The sequence below is a fragment of the Eubalaena glacialis genome, chromosome 5 (assembly GCF_028564815.1).
Source record: "Eubalaena glacialis isolate mEubGla1 chromosome 5, mEubGla1.1.hap2.+ XY, whole genome shotgun sequence".
NCBI classification, from domain to species: domain Eukaryota; kingdom Metazoa; phylum Chordata; class Mammalia; order Artiodactyla; family Balaenidae; genus Eubalaena; species Eubalaena glacialis.
In genome coordinates, this window is record NC_083720.1 from 124,760,871 (window position 1) to 124,782,755 (window position 21,885).

At 37.8% G+C, this 21,885-nt stretch overlaps 1 protein-coding gene and 1 non-coding gene across 2 annotated transcripts in view; both read left to right on the forward strand.

The window, feature by feature from the left end:
- Positions 1–21,885, forward strand: part of RNF150 (ring finger protein 150) — a 240,066-nt gene that overhangs the window by 162,976 nt on the left and 55,205 nt on the right. Inside the window, exons 3-4 of the mRNA XM_061191653.1 lie at positions 3,128–3,199; positions 4,615–4,697. Coding sequence (XP_061047636.1) covers positions 3,128–3,199; positions 4,615–4,697 — 155 coding nt within the window. The remainder of the gene's footprint in view (positions 1–3,127; positions 3,200–4,614; positions 4,698–21,885) is intronic.
- On the forward strand, positions 9,447–9,553 carry LOC133092841 (U6 spliceosomal RNA). The gene has a single exon (XR_009701192.1). It is a non-coding gene; the product is annotated as a U6 spliceosomal RNA (small nuclear RNA).

Sequence of the window (21,885 nt, forward strand, 5' to 3'; positions counted from 1 at the left end):
TGGATCTGGTTGGGTTAGAGAAAATCTATAGGAGCATCCTGGAGAAGGGATAGGAACCCCTGCCTGAAAAAAACAGGTCTGTACAAACCTGAGGTGGTCCCTATCTCTGCCCAAGGTGGTCCCTACATCTACCTGAGGTGGTCCCTAAGTCTTCCATTGGCATCACATCACTCTGCATTTCTAAGGCGCACGAAGGAAAGAGTCTGTTTTGTGATGACCTTCTGCTCCAGTCCCTAGATTCTCTGCTCAACTACATACAAGACTTGGTTTGAGCAAGGTCGGCAGCTTTCCCTCTCATTTACACTCAGTACAGTTAAAATCCCGAAGACAGAAGAGACCAACTACAAGAGCAACAACTTCCTTGTTTGGGCCATTTTATTAAGAATGTTTATGGGCTTCTGTCATTAGTTTGCATTTTGCAAATCCAATACTACTAGTGTGAAAATAGTTGAAAGTGGGACAATCGTCTTTATTCAGAAGTCAGTATTTCTGATTTTCATGTCACTTAAGAAGAAATAGAGACACGCCTATATTGACAAAATTTGGCTACATGCAAATGGTCATAGCATGTTTTTAAACTTTACAGTGCTTTTCCCTGGTCCCATAGTTATCATCTATATCTCAGAAGCTGGTTTTTCCATATTTTCCAGGTATCTAGATCATCTGTTTTTCCCCTGGCAGGGCAGACTTTCATATGCTTCATTAGTCCCTACCAAAATGCAATCCTTTTCCTCCTCAAAAGAGGTATAGGTAAGCTTTGCTTACCTTATCACATATATTACTTATAGTTTTCCATAAATTTTCCCATTAACTGGCTGAATTTCTCAGGTTGTATTTCATGCTTTTAAAAAATCTCTGGATTTAAGATTTTATTCACTAATCAACCCTTTATGGAGTTTCCATTAGATAGTAAGCTGCAGAGAGCAGGAAAGTGTATATATTTTTTCACTACCATTGTTTCAAAACCCAGAGCTAGGCCTGGAACAAAATAAGTGATCCGAGATATGTGTGGAATGATCACGGGTCACTGATTGAAGGCAGCTTTATTCTAGGTGCTGGGGACACAAGGGGAAGCAAAAATAAACCCAGTCGTGCACTCAGGGAGCTCACTTGAGCGAAATGGAACAGGAACTGATCATCAAAATAAACATCAACTTGCAAATGTTGTGACAGTGCCGTGAAGCAAAGGTACAGGGAGCTGTGAGGATCTGGACTCGAGGGGTCCTCTCTCCTGGAAGAAGAGGGCGGAGCTTCCTGAGGAAGTGGCTTGAGTTAAGACCAAAGGATGGTTAGGCACCAGCTAGAGGAAGAGGAAAGGAAAGAGAGTTGCATCCTGTTTAGTATCATCTCAGTTCTTTTCTTTTCCTCTCACTCTACGTGCCCCCTTGGTATTTATCATTATAGCCTCTTCCTATTTTTCCCACCACCTTAGTTTGCTCAATACTCATGGATTTCCTTATAGGTCTCAAGGGTATGTTGGTCTCCTTTTAGGAAACAACCAAAGCTTACTTTTCTGTTAAAAATGCCAGTAATTATTTTAGAAACTAAGGACAGAATATCAAAGAGAAAAATGAATTAACAAGGGGAGCATGTCTTCTTCTACCTATTTACTCTAATTGGGGTATGCCTAGGGACATGCCGTATGACAGGTACTTAATAGATTTTGATTGGTTGGTCAGCTGATTGGTTAGTTGCTTGGCTGGTTGACTGAATAGCTGGTTGGCTGGCTGGCTGGCTGGCTAGATGTTGGTTGGTTAGCTAGCTGATTAGTAGGTTGGCTGGCTGGCTAGCTGCTGGCTGACTGGGTAGGTGTTTGGTGATTGGCTGACTGCCTGGTCGGTGGACTGGGTCATTGGTGAAAAAATGAGAGGGGTAATTTAGCTTTGGTTTTAAATTCAGACTTAATTTTACTCAGATTCTGACTGACCTGTCACTGACTCTATGATATTAGACAATTTACTTAAGCTCTTTAAGTCTCAATTCATTCTATAAAATGGTATTTTTCTCATAGAGCTGTTGTAAGGATAATAGTGATATAGCTTACAAAGCTTTAGCATGGTACTTAGGCTAAATGAACTCTTCATTAGTATATGCTCACTATTTTAAAGAAAAGAAAGAAGCTAGAGTTTTATTTCCAAAAGAAACAAAATTAGTGAAAGCAGATGATTATTCTTTTTAAATGTTTGCCCTATTTATCTTAGTCCTTCAAATATGTTTCAGTGCTGCAAATACACTTCTGTTACAGACTAGAAATACACAAACCTGAGAAGATTACAGTATGTGGAAAACTCATAAGCGCACAAGCAAACCATTTTTTTCCTCGACAGATTAAAATGTAATTCTCTCCCCACCCTCTTCCTCTCCCATTCTTCCTCATGGCCCTATTATTGTATTATTGTAGGGTGCATTAGGATACTAACTTCCTCTATTAAAAAAAGGAGTGCATAATATATTATTTATTAACGTGGGTGATGATGGTTACCCGGGTGTTTTGCTTTATAACTATTTGCTAAACTGAATATGTATGATTTATGTATTTTCCTATGTGCACACTCACACTTAAACACACACAAAAGAGGTGAAATTGGCACGTAACAAGGTGATGGGATAGGATAGTACAGACCAAATATAAACCTAAGTTGGGTCTAGATAAGCAAAGGAAATTGCTTAAAAATTCCAAATTGAAAGGAATACACAAACAATAAACCCTGTGAACAAGAGATGAAGATTATTCCAACTACTCCAAATTGGCTATCTCCATGTCACAAATTGAGTGGCTAGAGTGACAAATTAGGGAACTTTTTGTTTGTTTGTTTGTTTTGCTAATCTGCATGGATGTGACCTGCGCTGGAGTCACTGTGGGGCGGGATCTTTCCATGTCATATTCCACTTGCTTAACCTCAGGCATGAAGAGCTTCTCTCGATGACAGAGCTCTTTAGGAGGCCGCGATGAGTCAAGTCCCTTTGCACAGGTATCACTGCCCCATCTCTTCCAGCCGTCTTCATTAACATTCCTTCCACTTGTGCATGATTTCAGATACAGCTGCCCTGGTTTACTGAATGCTATCAGACACAAAGTTAAGAATTACAAGTCTTTATTACTAACAAGCAGCTTTTGGTTTTTCAGCGCCGACTGGGAGATGCAGCAAAGAAAGCAATCAGCAAGCTCCAGGTCAGGACCATCAAGAAGGGTGACAAGGTAACAGCCTCTTTTCTTTTTGGCGAGGAGCTATTCAGAGAAGCTCCCGAGTTTCCTAGCAGCCAGTGTGGAAAAGAAGATGAGAAAGGGAAATACGTGCTAATAGTTCTCCTGTGAACATCTGTTATTATACCCATCATTATTTAACATAATTTAAAGCAGTTTATAAAATGCATACTAAAGGACAACAAAGTAGTTGGAGGAAGAATTGAAAAGTAGGTATAGGAAAAGTAGATGCAACCAGGATGAATTCAGTATACACACACATTACCTGAAACATATAGCAGAAATGGGTCCCAAAATTTAAGTTGGGGCTCTCCAGCAAGCCAATGCAAAGAAGGAAACAATATTCAATATTCAAACAAATCTAATTACCTTATTCCAGTGTCCCACAAGATAAAAACAAAATGGCTGTTGCTGGTATTACAGCTTGAGAAAGTTTTTCCATGAATCCTTGCAAGGAAGATTGTTATATGCTGAGTGATGTCCTCCACTTGAGTCTGCAGCAAATGCAAGAAGCATATTTAGTCCCTCTGAAATTGAGTTTCTAGAACCCCAACGTCAAGGCAACAGTCTCCCTAGCTGTAGAATGATGACATAAAGCCAAAAGCAGAAGCATATCTTAAGGAAGGACCGCAAAGTAGGCCAGTCTAGGCCCACAAGCCTCTCAAGGCCTCTGTTCTCCCCAGGAGAATTTTTCCCCCAGGAGAAATTTTAGAGCAGTGAATTGCAGTACATGGGTTTGGGGCTCCTTGGGGCATCGTAAGAGATTCACAGCTCTACTTGTATATGAGGTGTTGTCTCTAGTATGAATAATTGATTAGTCTCACTAATTATGTGCTGTTTTTCAACTATATAAAAATACTGTTGAGCTTAACAGGATAAAATTCATTTAAAAGCATCACTAAATTTAAAGTATATTTTTTCATTACTTTTTTATCCTCAAACAGGATAATAAAAGAACAAGGACTATTACATAAGTAATGTATTATGGGGTGTTGAAAGAGATTTATGTACTTGAAAAGAAAGCTGGAACCACTATTTAAGAGTTGTATACATTAGATTCCCGAGGAATGGATAGATTAAATATCATTTTGACAATTCTCCGTGAATAGTATTTCTCATCCTCGAGACTTTGCTATGTCACCTCTGATTATAATAAGTAGCATTATTAGCAATGGTACATTAAAAAACTGTTTCCTCACCAAAGGTCTTGCAGTGGAACCCGGAAACAGAAAGTGGAGATTGGAAGGAATAGAAACTAAACCAGTGTACAATAAATTATGGATTAAGAAAACTGGCACCGAGACAGTTGAAAGCCTTGCTCCAGGCCAGCTCTCCTTTGGCTTGTTATTTGTGTGTTTACAGGAGTTGAAGGTAGGAAAGCAGGTTCATCTGTGCTGTCTCTCTTGCAGGAAACCGAGCCTGATTTTGACAACTGTGCAGTTTGTATTGAAGGGTACAAGCCCAACGATGTGGTCCGGATCTTGCCCTGCCGGTGAGTGGCTAGGCTGCCTGCTTTTGACTGGGGCGTGTGTGGAGAGTGTCTGCTAGCCTCACTGGCTCCGACCTGCTCGGCCTGGCCCTGCAAGGTCAGTCTGCCCCAACGGTGCCGTATTCGAATAAGAAACCACCACCAAGCTCATTCTTTTTGTATAACCTTTCTCCTTGAAAACATTTTGTCTTGTGACATCAGAAATATTTTTCCGATCCTCTTCGCACCAAAGGGAGGAGACTACTGCTGTGACCTAGGACCTCATGTACACAGTTTGATGATGTAGCTCCAAGTTCAAGTTTTTTTTAACAACAGGTCTATAATATTCAGAATCATACGCGCTTTTACAAGTGCTATTTTAATTAAAATAATAAACTCTTAAAAATGTTTCCTGAATGATCATGAAGGGATCAGCAACCAGAATATAGTCAGGAGGGAGTAGGAAGCCAAAGGCAGATTTCATTCCCCTTTATTTTTAATTGACAAGAAGAGAACGTGACAATCACCCCCAAACTTCTAGAATCTAGGGGCGGATGCCAGCATGTGTAGTTGGAAAAACTGCCAACTGGTGATTCTCATAGAACCCTAATCCCTCTCCCTCAAGTGAAATTCACCGTTAAGGTGTCTAGATTCTTTTTATACAGTTAACATTAAATAAATTTAAATATTTCCATAAAATAAAATATTTTAAAGTTGCCTAAAGCTTTTTTAGTGTTTTTGCATCTGTGCAGGTGTCCTAAAAATAAAAATTAAATACTGCCTTAAACAAAGAGTCTTCACTTAGAAATACTGGCTTTAAAAATTCTAACAGTATTTAAGGAAATAAAGTAGAACACAGTCACCACCAAGATATAAAACAATCCATTCAGTCATAAAACAATGTGATGTTAAGAACTATTTATTAGAAACACAAAAGAAATAGGATATGCCTTAGAGGAATTAGTTTAATAATCTCAAAGTGACAAAATCTCAAAGTGACAAAAAGGAACAAGATACTCAAATAGATGCAGACACTCCAAGGGGAATGGATTGTGCTTGAAATGCTCTCAGGCAAATAGATCAGTAGGAAAACCAGCCTGAGGAAAGTGCACACTGGTGGCCCCAGCTGAAGCCTTCAGGTGGGATTCCCTTTCCTTAGTTTATAGATTGTTGACTGTCTCTAAGAACAAATCATAAATTGGGACACATAAAGACTCGGCAGCATCCTTCATATGAGGGTACTATAGATAAATTCCCTCTCTAGACATTATACTTGGTATTTGCTTGGTGGCTTCTAAAAATGCTGGCCAAGAGAGCCTCTCCCGCTAGCATCTTTCCTCTCTGCAGCATTTTATTAAGAGTTTTATAAAGCCTCATAGCTATGCACAAGGAAAGTGCTTGATTTTACTTTCCTTTGGAGCTGGCTTAGAGCCCTGTGAGGATCCTACTAATAAAAAATATCCAAAGCTAAAATTAAAGGTAAATAGCATCTTTTCCCTGAGAATCCAAAGAACTTTACAAAAGTAATTAAGAAAAAAAACACTAAAAATAGAACTGCTGTATGATTCAGCAATCCCACTACTGGGCATATACCCTGAGAAAACCATAATTCAAAAGGACACATGTACCCCAATGTTCATTGCAGCACTATTTACAATAGCCAGGACATGGAAGCAGCCTAAGTGTCCACCGATAGGTGAATGGATAAAGAAGATGTGGCACAGATATACAATGGAATATTACTCAGCCCTAAAAAGGAACAAAATTGGGTCATTTATAGAGATGTGGATGGACCTAGGGTCTGTCATACAGAGTGAAGTAAGCCAGAAAAAGAAAAAACAAATATTGTACAATAGCGCATATATGTGGAATCTAGAAAAGTGGTACAGATGAACCTATTTGTAGAGCAGGAATAGAGACGTAGATGTAGAGACCAGATATGTGGACACAGTGGGGGGAAGGGGAGGGTGGAACGAATTGGGAGATTAGGTTTGACATAAATACACTACCATGTGTAAAATAGTTAGCTAAGGGAACCTGCTGTATAGCACAGGGAGTGCAGCTCAGTGCTCTGTGACAACCTAGATGGGTGGGATGGGGGGTGGTGGGAGGGAGGTCCAAGAGGGAGGGGATATAGGTATACATATAGCTGATTCACTTCATTGTACAGCAGAAACTAACACAACATTGTAAATCAATTTTACTCCAGTAAAAGAAAAAAAAACTATATATAGGCTTACTTTAGCTCCGTCATTCACAGTGTATAAAATAGCTTGTTCAATTAGAGCTCTTTCATGAGTATATCTCATGTTACTACATATAACTGCTGGAGGCTGCATAATATCTAAGTCACAGATGTACCACAATGTAATTTACCATGCCCCTGTTGTGGACCATTTGGCTGATTTCAGTTTTTAATTATGACAAATTACATTGCTTTAGCAGTATTTAAATTGTCATGATATATTATTCCAGATCTGCTTTTATAGTATATTTTTTAGAAATTTTAACGAAGACAAAAATAGCACGTTAGTACTTGTCACAAAAAAAAAAAAATAAAAAAACCTTTAGGAAGTTTAATCTTATTTATGCTAACACTTGCCCTAGGCCAATTTAGTTTGGCCTCAGGCTCCTCCTTTTTACATCATCATTTGCTTCTCAGCTCATTTCTTGATTCTTTTTGCTTCAAGTTCCTCACTGTACATCTGCTTTTACTTCCTTCCTGTGGGCCCTGCTTTAAATAACAAATACATCAAACATTACCAAACGCAGGTTGTAGTTGCTGTTTGACCTTAGACTAGCCACACAGGTCTACTTTTTGAAGAGCTCATCCAATTTTTCCATGTGGCTTTTAAAATCAAGATATTTATGCCTGTTGCTGGTTTCTGCCAGACAGTTTGCACTAATGGATGTTATCAAACAAATGCACTGGCATTTGCTTTTTTGCTAGATAATTTCCCCTGGGGTATTATTAAGCCTTTGCTCCTATGAACTTCATAGTCTCTCTTACCAATTATTTCCAGGCTGACTCATCCACAGAATTCTTTGCATCTCCTTGGAGTAAAAACTGTTTCAAATAATGTTCCAGCATATTGTCTTTCTTCTCTCACACTCTTTTCGGTGGCCTCCTAACTCCTGACATGCTGGGTGCCTCTCTTCTCTATGGTTGCCATTTAGGGTGTCTTTCCAAATCACGCAGTCTCGTACCATGACTTTTTCAGAATCATTCTCTTGATTGTGTCCCTTTTAAAGACACTTGCACAAATTAGGATGAATTAATAAGTGATTCTTCCTCTTTATTTGTAGTCATGGTGATGAATAAAGTTAAACTGTGCGCATATTCATGTGCCATTTCTCCCCCATTGTTCTTTCTTTGTCAGGGTCCTTCTCTAGCCCTTGGAGGCAAGCTTCCCCATTGGGTGAGCCTGGACACCCACATTTCATGTGAGGGAGGGACCACAACAGCACACAAAACACCTCAGGTCTAACTTTTGTGGTTTGGATTTGATCCTAATACACCACTAAGATATTTTCCAAGGAACTGTGGTTTTGCCATAGCATACCTATGCCAAAACATGCAACGCGCTGCATTTTAGGGCTGTTTTTTGTGACTAGGATCTGTACTTGCGATTATGACTTTTAGCCACAAAAGATATCTTATTGAAGTTCTGTTGTCTTCTCTTGTCCAGAGAAGAAGTTGGGCTCTCTGATTCTTCTTTGGCTTTTACGCTATGGTGTCCCCACTGTCCTTCAATGGTTATTCATCTCAAACTATTGACCCAATTTCAAACGCCGTATCTCAGAAAGAGCGTGATCTCCTTGGGCAGAGCAAACGTCCTTGTTTGTCATTTTTTAAAAACAAAGCAGTGTATGCATCCTTTCTCTACATGTTTGTCATTTTTTAAAAACAAAGCAATGTATACATCCTTTCTCTATGTGCCTATACAGTTCTTTCCTATCTCTAATTTATTACTAAAGCGTTATCACTAATTTGGTAAGATATTAGTTTCTACTACTGTCTTTTCCTTTGTTTGCAAACACAATTTAGGAAAAAGTATGAAATCTCCTTGGCAACAAGCAGGCCCTTGCCATAACCTTTTTAGTAACTAAATGCTTTATTCAAAAAAACAAACATTTCTTTTGTAGCAACTGTATACCAGGAATAGTGTGAAGTACCAGAAATGAAAAGATAAATGGCATGTTCCCTGCTGTAAAGGAAATCAGGCTAGTGAGGGAGAGATAGGAATTCAAATAAGTAATCACAATACAGAGTGACATATATGCAGCAATCATAGCAAAATGAATTAAAATTTTGGAGGAACTAATACCAGGTGCAAGGAAGTTAAGAAAGGCCCCACAAAAAAAAAAAAAAAAGCAATGTCTTCATATTTTCAAACAATGGTTGTTTTTCCCATTATATCCTCATTATAGAAAATTTGTAAAGAGGATAAATATTTAATCATCTGTGTAACTCCCTCATATAGGGAACAACTGCTAACATTTTTATGATTTCCTTATATTTCCTATGCCTATTTTCTGCAAGTTTGAGATACTGCTGTCAACATCAATTAATATCCTGCTCTCTTTTAATATCCTGCTCTTTTCACTTAACATTAAAAGAATTTGCTAGAAATAGGACTAAGTTATTTGTGGCTCATTATGACGTTCCTTTGGCCTCTGACTCTGTAGGCAGAAGCTGATCAAAGTCTAGGTTGAATAAATCAACCAAAGACCCTGGGATGTTGGCTCTTAGTCCTCAAGAATCAGGGTCCTGTGCTCGCTTCGGCAGCACATATACTAAAGTTGGAACGATACAGAGAAGATTAGCATGGCCCCTGCGCAAGGATGACACGCAAATTTGTGAAGCGTTCCTTGTTTCATGGGGTACAGAGCTCTAGTTTGGGGTGATGAAAGAATTCTGAGGATGAATAGTGGTGATGATTGTACAACAACGTGAATGTACTTAATGCCACTGAATTGTACACTTATAAATGGTTAAGATGGTAAATTTTATATTGTGTATATTTTACTTTACCACAATAAAAAATTAAAGGAAAAAAAAACCCAACACAGCCAAAAATTAATTAATTAATTTTTTAAAAAAAGAATCGGGGTCTTTTCATGGGCCAGTCAGAATTGTCCTCTGGGGTAAAACCGGAATGTGTCCTAACTCCCCTTAGCTCATTCCATAGCAACCCATCGATGAGCTATTCAAATTGCATCATCCCCAGCCCCCTAGAGAGACAGAAAAGCAGTTTCTGACAGACGACAGAATTTGGCTGGGTACTCACGGCCCCATGGAGGCAGCATGTCCTGCTGGCTTGTTATTGTCACAGCTGGATCACAGATAACATCCTCTAATGTTCAAGTCATTGTCTTTGGTAGCCGTGCCTCCAACTTTTCTCCAGTTCCTACACAAAATTCTCATGATTACAAATGAGCTCCTGTAGTTACGTTTTGTAAATAGTGCTTCTTGGGGGGAACCTATAGGAGGCAAGTGCTGTGGACACTGCCTGCACTTTTAATCAGGACTTGGTGCGTATTTCGGAGCCGGGAATCCAGGTCAGTGAGCGGCTCTGCAGGGCCATGGCTTGTTGGGCTCCTCCCTCTTCACAACAGGATTCAGTTTTGTCCTGAGCAAGCTTACCTGGTAGAGAATTCTGGAAGGTGGGGGGGTGCGTGTGGTAAATATATATACGGCATAAAGTTGATTATTTTTAACTGTTTTTACATTTATATTTCAGTGGCATAAAGTATCTTCAAATTATTGTGCAACCATGAGGACTATCCATTCATCTCCAAACTGAAACTCCGTAGCCATTAAACAATAACTCTCCATTCCCCCAGCCTGGAGTTTTGTGTGTGTGTGTGTTTTAATTTAGGCTTGATTTTTATTAACAGAAGAAAATATCAGTGAAGGAACTTAGTTTTGATTCAAGAATCTAATTTAAGTTAGCTAGCTAAAAATTGATTTTTACGTATTCAATTCGAAACCTGATAGTGAATGATATTTCTGTATATATCTGGTATTATTATTATTGCTATTATTACAATACTAATATGATGTTACTCTTACCATTATTACTAGAACTGTTACTATTCCTATTACTATTACTAACATCATTACCACCATCCATTCTTTCCCGGCTTTCTGAAGTAGCCTTCTCACTGATCTCCCTGTTTCTACTCCTGCCCCTTAATCATTCATTCTGATAAGTCTGTGTTTAATTATCCAGCTAGATTGGCTGGACTCCGGGTACTTTTTTAGCGAGTACAAATTTAAACTCATTAAGTGTATCAGAAGTATGACTAAAAAACCTGTTTCTTTATGAAGATTAATTGAAATTTACTTCAGTCCTTCTGTTTCTCTAAAATGTGTTTCTGTAGCAAGGTAGATTCACAGAAAATTAAGAACATGCACTATTTCATATTCGCTCCTTACAGGAAAATTGAGTTGGCTGGTGCAATTGCCACTGATTTTATCAGGAATTACTGTAAGAGGCAATCTTAGGAAACTTGCCATTGTGGCTCTTGTTAGGATTTCATCATGAGAACTCACCAGAGCAGTTCACATATGGAATACCTGCATTTCTCCTGAGCAAAGGAATGTTTTTATATTGTGGATACGAAACTGTGCTATTTTCCAGATTTTTTTTTTTCTATGTTTGTTGATAGAAAGCCAACAGCCAAATCTGGAGCCCATCCCATAGCCAAAAGGGATTTTTTTTTTAGCTTCATCCCTGACTCTGTTTTATGTCTCTATTCTTATTTTTCTTTCTTCTTTTGCTTTTATAGCATCTTTTTGGATATCTGCATCTCTTAAGGTCACCTTAAGTCGTTTCTAGAATAAACATTTTCCATGTGTTTAAAACTTTCTCAATATCATTTTTAATTGGTATATAATATTCCCTAAGTCATAATTTATTTGACTCTTTTTGGACATTTAAGTTGTTCCCCCTTCCATACCCACATACTTTTTTTTGCTGTTATAAATAGGGCTGTGATAAATTAGCTATGTGTGTGTAGACCTTAGTTACATTTTGGATCATTTCTTTGTTTCTAAGGCTACACATTCAAATTGCCTAGTTACTTTCCAGAAAGTGGTACTGAAGGAGTTTTCCAGTCAGTCAGAGCTAAGAAGAATATTCCAAGCAAAGATAACTAGCGGTAACCTGGAATTGTCAGAATATAACGCACGTGTCAAGATAATGGTAGAGAGGTAGGATCAGATCACTTAGGACCTGAATGCCCAGCTGAGGAGCTGAGGTTATAGCCAAGTCCTGGGAGACCAGCTGACGGGTTCAGCTTGTGCTATACACAGCACACTGGCACATGTGGAACGTGGCTTAAAGTGATGTGAACGGAGTCAAGGGGACCAGTTAGGAGACTGTGGCAAAGTCAAGGCAAGAAATGCTGGCAGCCTGACTTGGAGTGCTGGCATTGGGCATATAGGGAGAAGGATCTAGTCAGGAGAGATTCAGGAGGTAAACCTAGCATGAGTCAGCCATTTGGAATACTTGAAAATAGCTGCCCCTGTCAGATGGTGACTGATAGATACATCTATATTTGTTTGCAATTAAAACATTCTCATATCTTTCCATTCGGTTTCTAAACAATAGAAAAAATCCAGCGGTTAGCACGCTGTTATTCAAAAACTGTAACAGAAGAAACAGATTTCAAACGCTGAAACAGATTTTCTTTCTCACTCAAAAAAAAAAAAAAAAAGAAAAAGAAAAAAACTTGAAGACCAGCTTTGGCTTATCTTTTTAAAACTTTCTTCTGAGTTATTCATCCCAAAACAATCCCATAACTGGGTCATTTAGTCAGAGTTCCATTTTGGATAGACAACTGTTGGATTCTATGTGTAAATGCTATGCTACCCTTCCTCTTTCTCATCTCTCTGTTTTAGAAATGAGGCTAAATTTCAATTGTATCTGTGTAAGAGATCTCTTTAGTAATTCAAGGCATAGAATATATCATACTGTTTCTTTTTTCTTTCTTCTTTGAAACTTGAGTCTACATTTTTACAAAGATCAGAACATGACTCACCACACTGGTGTTGAAAGAGATGAAATGGAGATTTAACACAATAATATGCCAGACTGAAAAGAGAAAACAGAATAAATAGTTACTGTTAAAGTACAGAACAAATTAATAGAGAAGGACAAATAAAGCTTGTATGTGCAAATCGGGGCAATACAAACCCTAATTTGCAAAGGAATTTCTAATGACATTCCAGTTAGAGAGATATTAAAAGGGATAGGCCTGGAGATTTGGAAAAGGAATTTTTTGAAGGCTGTTGAAAAGTCAAAGCCTAGATTTGGTCTTCTAATTCAATGAATTCAGTGGAGGTCTGTTACATACCACGTATCTACAGTTGACAAGAGGCTTATACGTCATCTTTGTCCATCTACCCAAATAACCAGCTACTTTCCTTTCTCAGTTGATGTGACTGATGTATGTATACTTTTAACATGGACCTACTTATTGACTCCTCAGCTCCATTAACAATGGATCCATTAACAATCCATTAACTCCTGTCCATAAGGACAGGTGACATTTTCCTCTACAAGAGAAGCAGCTCTGGGAGAGATCTAGTAAAAAGGTACATGACAAACAGAAGAGGGATCCATTTGTAAAGCTTTCTGAGCAAACACGAATCCTAAGCCTTCCAGAGTGACTTGCCTGCCAAGGACCAGCCTCCTTAAAATCAAATTAGTAAGATTTACGGAGCTAATGTAGGTGAGAGCACCGTGCCTACGTGACAAGTGCGTTACTACTGGTGGCTTGCATCCGATGGGCCTCTCTCTCTGCTTATTCACTCTGTGCCAGAGAGTTTCCTTGTTCCCATTGGATGCTTCCAACCAAACCCACCGGGGCAGTTCATAGCCTCCCCTGCTTCTCCTGAAACTTTGATGTGGGATCCAGGTCTTGGGTCCTTTAATGACAACTGAAGGCAACATCACAGTTGGACTCTGATATTCGTCTGTGAACTTAGGGGCTCTCATTCACTCTCCCTACCAGACACAACATGATCATAATAAAGAACATAACATAAAGAAGAATTATAACCTGATGTAGAAATGAACGTCATTTTAATATTTGAAAACTTCAAAAATCACGAGTTTTATGGAAAGCCCAATAAAAGACACTAGCCCCTTAAGGTTTCTAACCCCAGGACCCATCTAATTTTAAGATGAGTCAAATGAACTGAATGTCTGTGTGAACAGAAGATTCCAACCTCTTTACGGGTAAAAAAAATTTACAAAACACTCTAATGTGATCAGGATTCCGACTCTGAGCCTTATAACTTGTGAAGTGGAAAACAAAGGGATGCTTTCTAGCCAGGCAGAAATGGTCTGTCCTAACTTTACCCTGTTGTGCCTGTTACATATGCTTGATTAGGAACAGATTTTTTTCCAAGTTCCTTTCTTTAAAGTGGTGAATGCTGGCTGATTTTCATAAGATTTGACTTACTCTTTCATGCCCATGTTACGCAAATTAGATTATTGGTCATTCTTTTCTCTGCCGTTTTATATTTTTAAAATAACTATGAATGTTTCATTGCTAATTGTAAGAAATTTTGAAAATGGTGAAAAGTATAAAGAAGTAAGGAAGAATAATAATCTCACCACCCAGAAATAATCATTATTAATATTAGTATATTTAATTTTTATGATATATGTATATAATAAGCATCCCATGTATGTTGTTAACCATTGTAGAGTCAGGCCATTAATATAATTTTTATTCTACTTTCTCATCTAATATTAAAAAGTAAGCATTTTCCAGTAACTTTAGAAATTATCTTAAAATATTTTAGTGGTTGCATAATGGCCCATTATTGAAGTTTCTTTAACTGTCCCCCCTATTGTACAGCATTTAAATTGCATCCAGTTTTCATCATTATAAAATCATGATGTCAATTGTTTATTTTTTTTTCTGTGTTTATCGCTTAGGATATATTCCTAAAAGTGAACTTCCTGGGTCAAAAGTGCTTTCCAAAGGATCTTGATAAGTTTTGTCTAACTGCTTTCCTGAAAGGTGGTAACGATTTACACCCCATACTAGCAGGATGTGCTTGCATTAGTGTTTTTTTGGAACCAAGAAGTAGTACCATTTTTAACCATCTTTCTCATCTAGTAGCCAAATACAAAGGTAGCACTTAGCTTTAATTCCCATGTCTTTGATTTCTCTGAGATTTTATTCTTGACTAACCAAAGCTCTTCACATATCGCATCTGTCAACGAAAAATTTTCACAAAGTGAGAGTTGTGAGTTCAGTTTTATTTGGGGCTTAATGAGGACTATAGCCCGGGAGACAGCCTCAGATACCTCTAGGGAACTGTTCCGAAGAAGTGGAAAGGGGAGGTTGGAATATATGTGATTTTGGTGAAGGGGGATACGTGCAGTCAAGCACACATTTTGGCAGAAGGTTGCTGCTGGTCACAAGAAGGTGGCTGCTAGCCACAAGGAGCAGATGTCTCCATTAATGATTTTAGTGCTTGTCTAGATATGAGAAGATGCAAGGAATTGGGCTCATAAAATCTTCTCCTGAAAATATCTGACTGTCTGAAGGCCTGTTCTGCCAGTTTTTCCCAGAGCACAGAGTGCCTCATTCCTGGTCTCCACCCCAAACTCCTTTCAGGGTGTGTTGAATGTCAGCAAGTAGCTAGTGACTTCATTCTTTCAGAACCAGATGGCAAGCAACAATTTTTAGTTGGCATATCTACTGTAAATGTAAATCGTCATCGATGGTAAGATGCTTCCTGATTTCAGAGATGTTAAAATGGGGGAGGAAAATGATACGGCATAGAACTGATAAAATGTGGTATTAACTATTTTTAACATTTTGTTTTCATGTTTTGGTAAATAGTGTTTTTTCTCATTTAAATATTTTGGTTTTTATGATGCTTTTGGATTAATAGAAAAAAGTTATAAAATTTATGAATTTTTATCTTTATTTTTATCTCCTCTTCTTTCATCTTTCTTTACCCCCAAAAAATAATAATAATAAAACAACTGAGCAATTAACTGCATTTTTCAAATTTCTCTGAAATTTATGTTGGTATAGGCATCCCACTCAATAGTCATTATTTATGAAAACTGTTATTTTAAAAACTCATTTTTTCAGGAACATAATTTTACATACTCTGCCAGATTAAAAGTTATATAGTATGGTGGGAGTTTAAAGTGGCACAACTGCTTTGGAAATTTGTCAGTTTCTACTGAAGTTAAACATACTATCCTCTAACCTAGCAATTTCACTCTTGGATATATACCCAAGAGAAATGAATGCATACATTCACAGAAAGACTTGTACAAGAATGGTCATCATAGCACATTTATTCATAATAGCCAAAAAATAACCCCAAGGTCTAACAACAGAAAAATCTGTAAATCAGTTGGGGTACAGTCATACAGTGGAATACTACCCAGCAATAAAAAGCAACCAGCGATCGATGTACATCAAAGCGCAGATGAATCTGAAAAAATTACGTTGAACCAAAGAAGCCAGGCAAAAAGAATAGATACTTTATGATTCCATTTATATGAAATTCTATCACAGGCAAAGCTAATCTTTGGTGACAGAAGTCCTAATGACGGATTCATAGCAGGGAGTGGATATTGTCTGGACAGGAGCAGGAGAGAGGTCTCTGGGGTGACGGAAACAATGTATATCTTCATCTGGGTAGTGTGTACATAAATGTATACCTACTTCGAAATCATCCAGCTTACTTAAGATACAGTATACGCATTTAAAATAATGAAAGAAAATTTTACAGTACCAAAGAAACTACATTGTGGACTTAAAAAAAAAAAGTTCACTTTGTACATTAGTCAAAATTATATAAAATATAAGTTCAGAGTTTGTTGATGGTGCATTCTAATTCTTTTTCTTTGATTACTTTGGATTTTTGTGTATGAACTGCCAAAAATTAGCTATTACTTCATCTAGGGGATTAAAGGAAGGAAACATGAAAGGAGATGTGGCAGCATTGATAAATGTCTGATGTGTTATTTTCTGTTACATTTTCAACAGAGCAAATGCCGCCTTCAAAAAGATGTCTTGAACTCTAATAACCTTGTTAAATATGACATTCTGACTTCAAATGTCCTGATCCCCATTTATATTCATCAACTAGACACTTGGGACAAATGCCAACCAGCTCTGCTACCCCAGCCAAACAATATAATTAGACCAGGGTCAAGTTTTAAGCACAGAACTTCCCTCTGCCAGAACCCAAAGGAATGAGACACTCTATAAGAAGACAATTCCGCAATTCCCTCGGAACTTGCATTCCGAAAGGATCGATTTCTTCCAGTTGCTAAAAAAGAAACTGAGTTCCATAGCAAGAGGATCTGATGCAGCTTCTTAGTTCTTTAAGTTTTGTTGGTTTTTCTTTAATGCTACTTAAACCCAATACTTTGGACAAATGGCTGAAATAACTGGCCATTTATTACAATACTTTGAAAAGCATTCTACTGTTTACAAAGCTCTTTTACATATACTGTCTAATTTGCATCTCACAGTAGCCTATAATAGAATTAGGGCAGGGACCATTAACACCTCTTTATTTAACTAAAAGAAAACCTTAACTCATAGGGTCATAGGGTCCAAAGCACAGCGAGGTTTCTGACTTCTAGACCAGTACTCTTTCCAAGGTCTTGGTACCACTGCTAGGCTATTGACACCTTAGCCCCACCCTTCCCCTGCCCCATGAGGGTGCTCTGCCATACACTCAACTCTCTGGGGCTCTAGTTTTGGCTAAAAGTCTGCCTCAGAAACCCCTATCTCACTCTAAGCCAATGTCTAAGAACCCCAAGGAATCCAGATCAACTCTAGCCCAGCTTTAAGGGATTTGCTTTCTCCACAGTGATTCCAATCTTGTTATCCTGGGCCTGAAAACAGACCAGCCTTTTTCACAGAAGGGCAGTGTTTGTGCTACTGAAGTGAGCCATAATTTACTTCATTGCGTTCTTTTATTTTCCCCTTCATCAGGTAAAACTGCTAGCATAGCAGATTAGCTTGCCAAAACAAAGCAATTGTATTTATAACAACAGCCATGATATGGTTACAACTGGTTCTGTGTGACAGCTCTTTTTTTCCCTTTCCTTGTCCTCTTTCTCCTTTTTTTAAAAATGATGTTTACATAACCTAAATAGGGAGCATCAGGGATAAATGCAGCTTCTCAAAATTGGTCCAAACATTTCAGACCAAACCCAATAGCAGAGTCAGCCCTACAGAGAGGCACTGGGCTGGTTGGGCAGAGTTTCTGGTAGGGAGAGGCTGGTGTCTGCTTAACTGACCTCACAACGCTGCATGACCACTGCATGGCCACTCCTGCAAGGACTTTCTGTATAGGAGACATAGGAAGGTGAGACACCATGGAAGGAAGTAACTTGATGGTGAGGGAAAGTCTGGCCCAGGTCCATGTGTTTTTCAAAGTTCTCATTGAATTGACCTGATTTTAGCAGCAAGGGTGGAGTGAAATCCTACTTAAAATCAATGAGGGCACTTTAGATTTCCTTCCTCTGGGTAGGAATGGAGTACATTTCTCCTAAGCAATATTCATGACACTGCCTGGGCTCCGTTGACATTCTGTAAGTGTCATCACGAATGCCATTTTGGTCATTCTAACCAAGTAATGCCTGTGCCCAGATCCATAAATCGATATTCTCAAAATGAGATTTGCATGGAAGGAATGGCCCGGTGTGATGTCTACCAGACAGTCTGGGCAGAGCATGGGCTCACCAACCCCATAATGTCCTCATTAGGCCCCCAGAAGAAAGCAGAATTCTTTCATATTTTAGAGTCCATAAAAGTTAAGGAAAGTGCTTCCAGAGTAACCTCTACCATAGAAAACTCACTTGCAAGGAATAGGAGCTAAATTACTGTTAATTAAATAATGACACTTTAGCTTCTTATTTACCAGGTAATTTTTTTTGTCGTTTGTTTTCTTAACAACCTAAATTTATTCTCACTTTGAAGACATAAATCTAAAGTGAAATCTTTTTTTTTAACTGGATCAAATGAGTTATGCATTTCAAAATTGATTCCACTCTGCCATATTGCCTAACCAGATCAATTTACATTCCCACCAAAAGTATATAAGACTGTTTACACCATTGCCAACATGAGCAATTATCGAATTTAAAAATAAATGCCAATTATGAACAAGAATGATCTTCTTTAATTTCCATTTTTCAGATTTTAGCTAGGAAATATTTTTACAAATGTTTCGACACGTTTATCTGAAATCTTAAAATGAGTTTGGGCAAAAAATTAGCAAGAAATATTTTTTACCAACAGTATAATTGTCTATTATTGAAAATGTATTAGAACAGACAAAATAATTTTTAAGTTGTCTGGACATAAGATCAACAATCAATGGTTATCAATTCATTGGAATGACATTAGCTAAGCAGTAACAAACCTTTGTCCCTTTCTTTCTTTTTTTCTTTTCTTTCTTTTTCTTTTTACCTTTGTACCCCCTTCACCCATTTCTCCCACTCCTCATCCCACACCTCTGGCAACCACCAATCTGTTCTCTGTATCTATGAGCTCGTATATGTTTGTTTCTTCATTTTTAGATTTCACATATAAGAGAGATCATATGGTATTTGTCTTTCCCTGTCTGGCTTATCCACTTAACATGATGTCCTCAAGATCCATTCATGTTGTCACAAATGGCAAGATTTCATCCTTTTTTATGGCTGAATAATATTTCATTGTGTATATATACCACAATTTCTTTATCCATACTGTTCTAATTACTATAGCTTTGTAATATAATTTGAAATCAGGGCATATGATGCCTCCAGCTTTGTTCTTCTTTCTCAAGGTTTCTTTGGCTATTTGGGAGGGGAGGGTTGGTGATTTCATACAAATTTTAGGATTATTTGTTCCATTTCTTTGAAAAATGCCATTGGAATTTTGATAGGGATTGCATTGAATCTGTAAATTGCTCTGGGTAATATGGACACTTGAACAATACTGATTCTTCCAATCCATGAGCATGGACTATCTCTCCATTTATTTGTGTTTTCTTCAGTTTCTTTCAGTAATGTCTTATAGTTTTCAATATGCAGTCTTTCACCTCCTTGGTTAAATTTATTCCTAGGTATTTTATTCTCTTTAATGCAGTTGTAAATGGGATCATTTTCTTAATTTCTCTAATAGTTTGTTATTCATGTATAGAAATGCAACAGATTTTTGAGTATTGATTTTGTATCCTGCAACTTTACTGAATTCATGTATTCTAACAGTTTTTTGAAGGAGTCTTTAGGGTTTTCTATATATAATATGTCATCTGCAAATAGTGACAGTTTTACTTCTTCCCTTCCAATTTGGAGGCCTTTTATTTATTTTTCTTGTCTAAGTGCTCTGGTTAGTACTTCCAATACTATGTTGAATAAAAGTGGCTAAAGTGGACATCCTTTCAGCTTTTCACCATTGAATATGATATTAGCTGTGAGTTTGTCATATCTGGCCTTCATTATGTTGAGATACTTTCCCCTCATACCTGCTTTGTTGAGAGTTTTTATCATAAATGTTGAATTTTGTCAAATGCTTTTTCTGCATCTATTGAGACGATTATTTGACTTTTATCCTTCATTTTGTTAATATGGTGTAATTGTGGATGTTGAGCCATACTTGCATCCCTGGAGTAAATCCCACTTGATCATGATGTGTGATCTCTATAATGTATTGTTGAATTCACTTTGCTAATATTTTGTTGAGGGTTTTTGCACCTATGTTTATCAGGGATACTGGCCGGTATTTCCTTTTCTTATGAGGTACTTGTCTAGTTTGGGTATCAGGGTAATGCTGGACTTATAAAGTGAGTTTGGAAGAGTTCCCTCCTCTTTTATCTTTTGGAAGAATTTGAGAAGAATTGGTATTAGTTCTTCTTTGAATGTTTGGTAGAATGCACCGGTGAAGGTATCTGGTCCTGAACTTTTACTTGTTGAAGGTTTTTGATTACTGATTCAATCTCCTTACTAGTATTTGGTCTGTTCAGATTTTCTATTTCATCATGATTTAGTCTTGGTAGATTGTACGTTTCTAGAAATTTATCCATTTCTTCTAGGTTGTCCAACTTGTTGGCATATAATTGTTTATAATAGTCTCTTATGGTCATTTGTACTTCTGTGTTTATCAATGATAACATCTCCTCTTGCATTTCTGATTTCATTTATTTGGGTCCTCTCTCTTTTTTTCTTCGTGAGTCTAGCTAAGGACTTGTAAATTTAGTTTATCTTTTCAAAGAACCAGCTCTTAGTTTCATTGATCGTCTCTGTTGTCTTTTTAGCATCTATTTCATTTATTTCTGCTCTAATCTTGTTATTTCTCTCCTTCTACTAACTTTGGGCTCCATTTGTTCTTCTTTGTGTCCTTTGTCCTTTAACTGTGATAAAAACCCTCTGTTGGGTTATCACAGACTATTACTTCAGAGGGTTGTCAGTTGAAGGACATTGTCATAAAACATAGAAGAGAAAACTGAGCCACAGGTAACTTAAATTACTTGCCAAAGATCACAGAACTAAGGAGGGGTCTTGAAACGCTGAAAGCAGAGCACATACTCAGCTGCTGTGACATATGTGAGAAAACAAAATAGGAAGAAAAAGAAAAGAAACCGACTCTCCTTGGCAGTTTGGAGAAAAGGGGTGGGATGTTCAGGGAAGAGAAGGGACATCTGAGCTGTGACTTGAATTATGAGCAAGATTTGCCACACCAAAAAAAATTTTTTTTAATTGAGAAGGACACTCCAGAGTTATGGTGAGAATGTGAGGTAAACATGGGGGTGGAGCAGAAGATGTGACAAGGCCCAGATTGGGTGAGCCTTCTTTGTGTGCTGTGACTTTGTGTTGTAGGCAGTGGGAAGCAGCTGAAGCATTTCACATTTGGGGAGTGATATCATATTTGTATTTTAGAAAGCTAAGGCAGGAAAGAGAAACCAGACCAGGTTGGGAAGATCCTTGAAAAAAAGTGGATATTTCTTTCTGTGATACTTCATGATACAGATTTGAAAACTTGTGCAAAGGTAATGGAGCTGCCAACTAACATTTACCAGATTTATTGGGCAGTGGAGAGCGGGGGAGGACAAAGCATTTCAAGGCCAGTGTTACCATCTTCCCAAATAAAGCAAGCAGACTGATGGCTAAGTGTAGGCCTGATGAGGCCAATATTTGACAGCTTTTCCTTCTGT